The following is an 11,106-nucleotide window of genomic DNA, read 5'->3' as shown; positions in this document are numbered from 1 at the left end:
TACATTCATCCTATGTCTTTATTCTTTTTTTTTTTTCTTTTTATAACAAAACTACAAGATTCACACATGGTTGTAGAAAATTTCCCAGCACAGTATCCTTGTCCAGTAGAGTTTGCAATCACAAGGCAACGAGAGTCCTGGCATGACACTTGGTCTAGGAATTGGATAAAATGGAAAACGGGCACTTTTGTAGAAGCCGAAGGTAATGTAGCACCTAATGTAGCACCTATTTACACTTGTTTTTTAAAAAAAAGACACAGTTTGGCAAAAGAAAAAACTAAAAATAGGTTCAAAATGACATGTGATATATGAAGTACTGTACAAAGCAGAACTTGCAGGTTCAGAACTACAGACAAGGTGGTGGCTGAAGTCCTCTGGTCTTAGAGTTTCTGATGACACAAACACTGGCAACTAGAGATATTCCTGGATTTTTTCTATACATGTCGCTAATTCCATTTCCCTCAGGACTTTACAAACTGCATCTCTTGTGGCACCAGAAAATCCCACCCTGTCCTTCCAGGTCAGAAGCATGTCGTATTGCGCATCCCTGTAACGCCGGTTATCCCTTTCGGATCTGTCAATGTCATTATCACTGAGGCCCAAACGCCTGGCAAACTCCTTCCAGCGGGGCATAGGGATGCTGTCGACAAGACTATAAAGTTCCACTGGATCTACAGGCAAAAAAAAACGAGTTTCATTGGGGGAGAGTACTCAATAAGAGGCACAGTTTGCACAATCATTAACCTTGTCCATGAGCTTCTAAAAAGTTCCCGCATCTATATAATTGTGGTCTAAAGCTTATTGGCCCATGTTGGGACCAGAACAAGGTCTTCCCTGTCTGATATCAAGAAATACAATTGGTTCTCTCAATGGGTCAGCACGGAGCCTTCATGTAATTTAGGGACTGGATTAACCCAATTTGGCCCATCAGCTGGATGGTTAAAAATCTGTTTATTTGTTGACCATATCAAATGAGAAAATATTAGAGTGTATGGCCATCTCATAGCTGCCTCAGATATCTCCCCCTAAGAACTCCTCCTATTGACTCAAATAATCATTTCATATCTGGCTCATATACAGTAATTCCTCCCCCATCTCATTTTATGCCTCATGTAATCCTGACTGTGCATCATCAAACTAATAAGCTGACCCTTCTCAACCATAAAACCCTTCACCAACATCCACCAACCAAAAATGGCTGCTGCCAGAAGAGCTTTATTTAATTATTGGCTACAAAAAAGAGTCCCCCTCATTAAGAGATATCATTTCTTACACGAACCAACCTAATTGTCAGGAAGCTTTAAAAACTAAAAGAACAGGGAAGAGTTCCAGAGTCCTTTAGACTTACATGGTCTCCTTATTTTGAGGCCTGTGACTCCAATACCAAAGGTCAAATCTTTAGGTTCCTTCGAATGTAAATTGAATGACTACTGGGTAATCCGACTTTCCAGGAAACAATGTTTTTTTTTTCTTTATTTTCTTTTCAATTGTCCTTAAATCCACTAGTTTAGTTAGTTTTGTTAATGTTTCTATGTTTTTATCTATTAATGTTATACATTTTTGTAACTAACATGCCGGTGTATTTATTACAGCACATCCTCCAAGTCTGCATATTGATTTCTCTTGTTTATGTGAAAATGAAATCAAATATCTTAAACGCCTGTACCACGAACATGATCTAGAGCAGTGATCCCCAACCTTTAGAACCCATGAGCAACATTCAGAAGTAAAAGGAGTTCTGGAGAAACACTAGCATGAAAATGTTCCTGGGCTACCAAATAAGGGTTGTTATTGGCCATTTAGTAGCCCCTATGTGAATTGTCAACCTACAATGAGCCTCTGTTTGTCAGTACAACTGTTTTTTATGGAACCAAAACGTGCTTCCAAGCCTGGAATTCAAAAATAAGCACCTGCTTTGAGGCCACTGGGAGCAACATCCAAGGGGTTGGAGAGCAACATGTTACTCATGAGCTACTGGTTGGGAATTACTGACCTAGAGGTTAAGTGATCTGCCTCTGATGTTGTATCTCATGTTAGAGACCCTGGTTCCATTCAGCGCCGGATACGCTGGGCGGGCGCCCCTAGGCCGTGCGCTCTGCACGATCTTAGCGCCCACCTGCACTACCACTCGCTGGCGCAAAAGCGTCAGCGTGCGAGCGCCGAAACACTGGGGAGCACAGGCAGCTGGGCGGCATGCCGCCACCAAAAATGTGCCACCCTAGGCCCAGGCCTATGTGGCCTCGCCACAAATCCGGGCCTGGTTCCATTCATTGTGGCAACTCCTTGTGACCCTGGACAAGTCACTTAATCTCCTGTTATTCCAGTATACTTAGTGCTTGTATAATGGCTCCCTCGCTTGCTGTGAAAATCTCTATTTATGACCCTCGTCTGTATCTGCCCCTATTGCTTGATTGTAAATCCTCTTGTTAAGGATGCACCGAATCCACTATTTTGGTTTCGGCCGAATCCCCGAAACCTTTGTGGAAGATTTGGCCAAATACCAAACAGAATGCGAATCCTAGCATGTGCAAATAAGGGGCGGGAAAGGAAAAAGTGGAAAAAAATTGGTTTACTTCCTTGTTTTGTGACAAAAAGTCACGTGAAATCCCGCCCTCCCCATAATTTGCATATGCAAATTAGAATTTGGATTCGGTTTGGCCAGGCACAAGGTTTCGGCTGAATCCGAATCCTTCTGAAAAAGGTCGAATCCTGGCTGAAACCCGTACCAAATCCTGGATTCGGTGCATCCCTTTATTTTACCATCTACTAACCTCCCCTTGCCTTCTGTAGGACTCTATGATAGATCCATATACACCTTCTCTAATTATCCTTTTATTTTTTGGCCTAAAATGACTCCCTGCATAATTCTTCTTAATCCTGTCTTTGAAGAAGATCTACATATTCACTAACCCTGAAAACACTGTAGGCGAGTTTCTTGTGTGACGTCAGGCAATGGGAGAGACTTGCAGAGGGGCCCATCAGTCTCCTGCACATAATGGATCATGTTTCCTGATGTAGAATTCACTGTCTGTGAGTCCTCAGTTTTATCAAGCTACAAAGAAAACACATAATATTAGATCCTGCCACTTCAGTCTGCAATCAGCCAGCTAGGGCTCCCATCATGTGGCCACCCTAATATATTATAACCATCTCCATTATAAAATGAATACACTTAAACTTCAGTTGAAATTTATATTTTTTTAGTCTATATATTAGATGTTTAATTACTTATTGAGTCCTCAACCTAACTTTTTTCTAGCGAAAAGTTTTACGCACATGCTGTGAGTCACTGACAGATTTCAGCTTCTCTAACCGACTGATTCCAGCATGAGACGGCAACTGCCAAAGCATTACTGACAGACTTCATATGAATTATAGAAATATAATGTATAATATAAATATTTGAAGTAGTTGGTGGAAATAAAGATTGAATATCTTTCAGCAGAGCTCCCATCGAAAACCCACTATTTTTACAGGACTGAGATACAAAATGAATTTGGATCCCTTGAGCCAGGTATGGGATCCATTATCCAGAAACCCATTATCCAGAAAGCTTGAAATTATGCATAGTCTGTCTCCCATAGACTCCATTGCAAATAAACCAAATTTTTAAAAATGATTTCCTTTTTCTGTGTAAAAATAAAACAGTAGCTTGTACTTGATGACAACTAAGATATAATTAATCCTTATTGGAAGCAAAAAAAAATTGGGTTTATTTAATGTTTACTTGATTTTCTAGTAGACTTAAGGCATGAAGATCCGAATTACGGAAAGATCCATTATCTGGAAAAACCCCAGGTTTGGAGCATTCTGGATAACAGGTCCCATACCTGTATATTGATTTTTTGGGGCACATACACCCACATTTGTTTCACCTGAACCACCCTGATGGCTTCCCAGATACAACCAAATTCCATAAACACAAGTCGTTTACTCACCAATAGAGTTTCACTTTGAGACTTGGGATCTATAATAAAAAAAAAAAGAAGAGGCAAAGTTATGGCTCATGTAGTGTACTCACAAGTGATGGAAAAATCCAATAAATAAAGCTCAAATGTACTTGAAATTAAAGGGTTGTTCACCTTCTGAGCCTATTTGCAATTGGTCTTCATTTTCTATTATCTGTAGTTTTTTTCTTATTATTTAGCAGCTCTCTAATTTGGAATCTGGTTACTAGTGTCCAAATTCTCCTTGCTCAACTTCTCCTCCTAGCCCGAGCAAGGAGAGAAAAATCGGAAGTCAACAGTTGCGACTGTATGGACATAAATTTAAAGACTGCAGAAGTTGGAGGAAAAGTTGAGCCCCGCATGTTGGATCCTGCACAGTGAATGTTGCCCTTTCGCCTTTATGAGTAGAGCGGATGCAGAGTTTTAGCAAGGTATTTTTTATAAAGAATTTAAAATGTTAAACATTGTGCAGGACAGAACTAGTATTAGTGCAGGGTGGGATTTACTTTAAAATGTGTGTTACTTTTCCTTTAAATAAGAGACTGGAAAGTAATAAAAGGGGGAGGGCCTGCATGGACTGGTGAGTAATAAAATGTAACACTAACAAATTGTAGCCTCACAGAGCAATAGTATTTTATCTGCTGGGGTCAGTGACTCCCATTTGGAAAGAATCAGAAGAAGAAGATGGCAAATAATTTACAAAACTATAAAGAAGAAAAAGTGAAGGTCAATTGAAAAGTTGCTTAGAATTAGCCATACTATGACGTACTAAAAGTTAACTTAAAGGTGAACCAACCCTTTAAAATTGAGGGACATTCCTCCTTAGCTTGACCTGGACTAAGATGGAGAACGTTCGGATTTTTTTTCTAGTTGGCTTTTTCTCACTGAAACATTGTGTGTGCTTGTAGGCCAAAAGATCCATAAAACCCACTAGGCACATCAGCATGGACTTGAAACAAATGTTTCTATCCCTCCACTCACTAGAGAATTCTCAAAAAGACAGAGAGAACATGTGCAAAATTTTCTCCGGTCCCTTTGCATGATCAATGGAAGAAATGAAGGCTTTGTTGAACAAATTAATTCACACTAGTGACCACACACCCATACAAATACTAATAATTTACCTGTCGTGTTACTTGGGGACAGCACTTTGTGAGCATTCCAAATGGACTTCTTTAAAGTATTACGAACCAGGAAAAGTGTTGCACCGGCCAAACATACGACAGATAGGAGTCCCAGCATCCCATACAGCCAGTAATGGTTTTCTAGAACACAAAGGGCACTAAACTCAGTCTCGGGAAGTCCACAAAGGAAATGTAAATACAATACAAAGCAGAGAATTTGCTCTGTAACATAAACACATACAGATATAGGCTCGATTTGTAGCCTACAAAGGGCTATGGTGTATTGACACCATGTATTGGGGTATTGGTGTCATTCATTAGAGCGGGGTCCCAACCCTTTTTACCTGTGAGCCACATTCAAATGTAAAAAGAGTTGGGGAGCAACACAAGCATGAAAAAAGTTCCTGGGGTGCCAAATAAAGGATATGATAGGTATTTGGTAGCCCTATGTGGCCTGGCAGCCTAGAGAGAGTCCTGTTTTGCCAGAAATTGGTTTTTATACAACCAAAAATTGCCTCCAAGACAGTAATCCAAAAAGAAGCACCTGCTTTGAGGCCATTGAGAGCAAAAACCAAGGAGTTGGTGAGCTTCATGTTGTTAACCATTGGTTTGAGGCCACTGCATTAGAGGATAAGAAAAGCCATAGATACTGTCCTATTTTCGTCACCTATTGAGAAAAATCAGAGCAATGCAGTAGGGTTGATGGGCACCATCTTCTGCAGGTTAAGGTCCTCCTGCTAGGGATGTCAGCCCAGACCTGGCTTTAACTGTGTGCTCTCTATGGACTATGGGCTGCTAGGTTTTTTCTATAGCAGGGCTTCCCAACCCATAGAGGAAAAGCAAGGCATCCAAAGGAGAAATTCCAGAAGACATACCTCGAGGTCGTTTATTAACTTCTAATACAGGAGGACAGTGCTGCTTACAGCTTGGATCCTGGCACCTAAACAAATGAGAAATAGTAAGTTACACTTACAGTGTTATATACTACAGTATTCAAAGCTGCAGTTTACTAAGAGAGGGTTCAAAGCCTTAGATGAGTAAAATACATATTTAAAGGAGAACTAAACCCTAAAAATGAATACGGTTAAAAATGGCATATTTTATACAGTGAACTTATTGCACGAGGCGAAAGTTTCAGCTTCTCAATAGCAGCAATGATCCAGGACTTCAGACTTGTCACAGGGGGTCACCATCTTGGAAAGTGTCTGTGACACTCACATGCTCAGTGGGCTCTGATTGGCTGTTGAGAAGCTAAGCTTAGGGCTCGTCACTAATTATCCAGCAGAAAATGAGCTTCCCTGGCTGTAATATAAGCTGATGCTACAGGTTTGCTGATTATTCAATTCTGATGCTAATTGCACTGGTTTCTGTGCTGCCATGTAGTAATTATCTGTATTAATTACTAATCAGCCTTATATTGTGACATTTCTATTCTATGTGTACTGTATATTGTGAGTGGCTCCCTAAGCTCAGTAAGTGACAGCAGCACAGAGCATGTGCAGTGAATCAGCAGAAAAGAAGATGGGGAGCTACTGGGGCATCTTTGGAGAAACAGATCTTTACTGCTAAAGGGTTGTGGTTGCCTTGGGCTGGTACAGAAGCTCAAAATATAATTTATAAAATTTCTAGCTACTTTTTTAGTTAGTAGTTCTCCTTTAAAGGAGCTAAGATGAACAATTCTCTGCTTACTTCTACCTCTCCAACTGCCCTGTTTTCCTATTCCAAATCATGGTTTAAAGGGTTGTGGTTACTGGGAGATGACAGGACATTGTATAGAATTATCTCCATGACAAAAGCATGATCTGCAAAATTGGGATGCACCTTATGGTAGTGGGTTCACTGTACATTTTATAAGAGTACATTTTCGCAAGGTCCAGTAACTCAATCAAACAACTGGTTGCTTTAAATTTGTGGATTCGACAAACGCAAAACGGCCATGAAAGAGTTGGCCAAGTACAAAAGTTGTAGTAAAGATGTAACTGAGTTCTAGGTACTTCCCCATCATTTCCCCGCAGAGTTCTCCACCCACAACCCTGGCAGCAGACTGTCTGAACTTTATCTCATACATTTCATGTGTTCAGTAACCTTAAATCCTCCACTAGAGTCACTTCACTTGTATGTTGAATGGGACAAAGTCCTGTTTGTGTTGCGTTGTATGTAAATATGGGATACATTCCTTCTGTTCAGACTAGTTTGCTCCCTGCTCTTCATTTGCCATTTTTCTTTGCAGCTTCTTAAAAGTCCCATCAAACCCTTTTCATTATACCCTAAAAGCCAGATTATGTCCTTTTGGCCCTGTCCAAGAATAACAGAAGGCGTCATGGAATAGAAAGGGTCTCATTTTCCTTGTACCATATTCTACATAAAGTAGAACTCAAATTTTTGGGGGGTATTGAGCGTTGTAATTAACAACAGGTGGGCCATGGGTAGGGTTGCCAACTTTTCTAGAAATTAAATAGTGGCCTTAGTATATTTTTATCTTCTTTGTCAATAACATTGGCATCAAGCATCATTTTTACTCACCAGGACAGTGAAATAAGGACCAGGAGGCAACCGATAGGAAAAAACAAAATATTAATCCCCCTTCCCAGATCGGAGCTCCACCATTTTTTCCATTACAAGGGGAACCCTCTACAACTCTGATTCCTGATTACCCAATTGTGTTGTACCCTGTATACCTAGAGGGATATTAGCCACATCTGAAAAGATCTTCTGAAGCAGAAAGGTGGTGGTATCAAGAACACTCAATCGACATGTTTTTGACCACAAGCTCCGTGATTTCAAGGTCACGCGGTTATACTCACATATCACAGGAAAGGCATCTCTTGCTTCCTCGATCAAAGTAAAAGCCAAAGTGACATGTGCAGATCGTGTCATTGTAACCATTACCTGCCCCAGATAAAAAAAGAGAGAACGTGTCAGTCTGAAAAGAGAGAGTCAGCAGTCATGATGTCAGAAATTAGAGGGAATAAAATACCCCAGGAATTTGGTGTCAGCTGGTTTCAGTTGTACTAACATAGTGCAGGTTACAATACATACCTATCACTACTACTGACTCGCTTGCTTTACTTCCAAGCCCAGAACTTCTGCACAGCACAGGGAGAGTAACTGACTGGCTGGTTTGCCATATTCATATTTGGAAGCTGTAGCTCAGCCTACAGGTTATAATACACTGTAGCGAGATTAGCCATAACTTACAGGCCTATAAGGCCAAAAGTATATGGATACCCCTTCTAACTATAGGAGTTAGCTATTAAAACACCCATCGCTGGTGACACAGATGGGACTATATTATGCAATGGCAATTCCATGCTTCCTTACATTGTGGCAATAGATTGGAGAAGGTATTATCATTTCAGCAAGATAATAGGGATGCACCGAATCCTTCTTTCCGGCCGAACTGAATCAGAATCCTAATTTGCATATGCAAATTGGGGGCGGAGAGGGAAATCGCGTGACTTTTTGTCACAAAACAAGGAAGTAAAAAATGTTTTCACCTTCCCACCCCTAATTTGCATATGCATTCGGTTCGGTATTCGGTCGAATCATTCGAGAAGGATTCGGGGGTTCGGCCGAATCCAAAATAGTGGATTTGGTGCATCCCTACAAGATAATAAGCCTATTCACAATGTAAGGTCCCTACAGAATGGGTTTGCTGAGATGGGAGTGGAAGAACCCTGATATCAACCCAATCAAACAACTGTGTGATGCCCTGGAACCCCAACTGTGTGCCAGGCCTGATGCCCAATATCAGCGGTCAACCTCACTAATGTTCTTGTGGCTGAATGTAAGCAAATCCCATTAACAATGCCCCAATATCTAGAGGGAACATTCCCAAAAGATGATTGTTATAGAAGCAAAGCGATGGTCAACTTCATATTAATGTTATAAAGGCAGGTGTGGCACATAATTTTGGCCATATAGAGTAATGTAATGAGGCTACACATACAGTAGGTTCAAGGCATAAATGCATCTTTTTTAAATTTTTTAAATGATACCTCCTTTTAATTCTAGTTGACAAACTAAAACAATTTAGGCTATGATGCAGCCATGTCCCTATGCACTTAAAACCTTATTTACAAATTTGCTTTATCACACCCTTAAGGGCAGAGACACACGGTCAGATTCAGGGAGATTTACCATAAATCGCCTCTTCTTTGGGTCGTACTGGCACTCAGAGCAATTCGTTTTCGAAGGACACCGATTTAGATTCTAGCCAGCGGGAGGCAGTACGACCTGAAGAAGAGGCGATTTATGGTTTGGGAGGCAGTTCGGGGGGCGATTAGTCGCCCTGAAGAAAAGGAGATTTGTCGCTGGCCGACTAATCTCCCTCAATCTGAGCGCGTGTCTCTGCCCTAAACAGGAACCAGTGGGAAATTTTGAGGACAATATCCCATTAAGAATGAAGTCCCACCCATAAGACGAGCGAGTGTTACTTACATGGGATGCTTACAGTTCCATTCAAGCAGTGGCTGCAGTTTTTGCATATGAAAGTACTGGCAACCTTGACTTGGAACCGACCCGGATGACATCCGCAAACAGTATCCTTATTCCGAGTACAACTCTGTACAATCACATGCCCGTGTTCTGCAACAAAACCATGAATTCAATTACGATAAGGCCTAAGAGGTTGGTTTGCAACTCAAGTTATCATATAATAGGTCAGATGGACACAATCAGATGGACCTGCACTATTGAGTAGTCACACAGTAATAATCGGACATGGGATACTTGAATTCAACGGGATCTGTGCAATGAGATTTATTATGCATGGCAGTCTCTCACCCCAGTTTCTGTAAGGGTGTACTTCAAATTAAAAGCTTGGTATAGTTCCAATGCTACATTTTGCTAATGTAAACTCTAAACAGCCAAAAAAATAAAAGCCATGTTATTGCTCTACATAAGAAAACCAACCAAATATCTCCTCGGTGGAGCACACGACTGCTTTTCTAGCCTTAGAGCCCAATGACTTCCCAGGACACTTCACAATAACTCTACGCTCCATCTGCTGTATGTAACTACCTGCCTCTAAATGACTGACCTTGCATACATCATAACAAAATCTCATTTTTTTAGCAATGCTAACAATACCCTTTAGTAAGACTCCCATTTGTGTACTTTCAACAGGCAGAAATATGATCCAGTAGAGGACAGTCATACTCACGGGAAGTGCATGAAGAGCACCTTCTGCACTTTGTTATGCTGTTGGATACTTCAGTATAGGTGCCAGGTTTGCAAGAAAGACACTGTGTTACTTGGTTCTTTTTAGGACAATGCTGGGTCCTATAGAAACCTGTAAAAAAATAAACATATACGCATTAATGTAGGGACGGAATATATCCGTGTAAAATGCAGGATCAACAGTTATATGTTGCGATGTATTGGATTCGTTTAAAGATGAACTATTAAAGGTGATATTTTATCAATTATTTTGCTCCCTCGTGTTGCTCCGTGTTTTTGGACAAATCTAAAGGGGTTGTTCTGCCTTATTCTGTATCTGTGTACGAGTAAAGAACTCAAAGGCAGCCAAATGCTGGGCAATGCAAGGCCACCTCGGAACACTAAGCGCTCCATATGTTTTCCCATCTGAGATTTACTTTATTGTAGGTGGGAAAACATTTTGGGGAGATTTGTCGCCCATAGTAGCTCAGATTTAAACATAGGCAACAAACCTCCAGTCCAGTTATGTGGCACTTGCTCCCATCTAAGCAGTTATTCAATGGAATTGTGGGAGGAGAAGAAGGTACTTTATCAGATCCTCCCTTCTAGATATACACTGTTTATAGCTCTCTATTCATTTCTATGGGATCTCTTCATGGAGGGATTTCATATTCTAATGTTTAGTTTGAGCCTGAACCTTGGAGGAAAATTACTGCCTGTTTGTTTTGTCCTTGGGGGTCCTTTGTTTTGGGTGGGGGATGGGGTTAGGGTGGAGGGAGTGTGTTATAAGGACGTTTCAAACAGACTCTGGACTTGAATATGAATGTCCTTTATTATAGGGAGGGGAGGATGTCAGTATGGACAGAGTTTGGACA

The 11,106-nt window shown here is 40.8% G+C and overlaps 1 protein-coding gene across 1 annotated transcript in view; it reads right to left on the bottom strand.

Moving 5' to 3' along the window:
* Window positions 1–11,106, bottom strand: part of tnfrsf1a.L (TNF receptor superfamily member 1A L homeolog) — a 31,627-nt gene continuing 20,521 nt past the window's right edge. Inside the window, exons 3-10 of the mRNA XM_018225065.2 lie at window positions 10,236–10,364; window positions 9,512–9,658; window positions 7,876–7,960; window positions 5,947–6,011; window positions 5,072–5,212; window positions 3,939–3,967; window positions 2,911–3,052; window positions 1–671 (exon numbers count right to left, since the gene is read on the bottom strand). Coding sequence (XP_018080554.1) covers window positions 412–671; window positions 2,911–3,052; window positions 3,939–3,967; window positions 5,072–5,212; window positions 5,947–6,011; window positions 7,876–7,960; window positions 9,512–9,658; window positions 10,236–10,364 — 998 coding nt within the window. The 3' untranslated portion in view covers window positions 1–411. The remainder of the gene's footprint in view (window positions 672–2,910; window positions 3,053–3,938; window positions 3,968–5,071; window positions 5,213–5,946; window positions 6,012–7,875; window positions 7,961–9,511; window positions 9,659–10,235; window positions 10,365–11,106) is intronic.

Source organism: Xenopus laevis, chromosome 7L, assembly GCF_017654675.1.
Source record: "Xenopus laevis strain J_2021 chromosome 7L, Xenopus_laevis_v10.1, whole genome shotgun sequence".
Classification (NCBI taxonomy): Eukaryota; Metazoa; Chordata; class Amphibia; order Anura; family Pipidae; genus Xenopus; species Xenopus laevis.
Note: the sequence above shows the minus strand (reverse complement) of the source record. Positions and strands in the feature narration are given on the sequence as shown.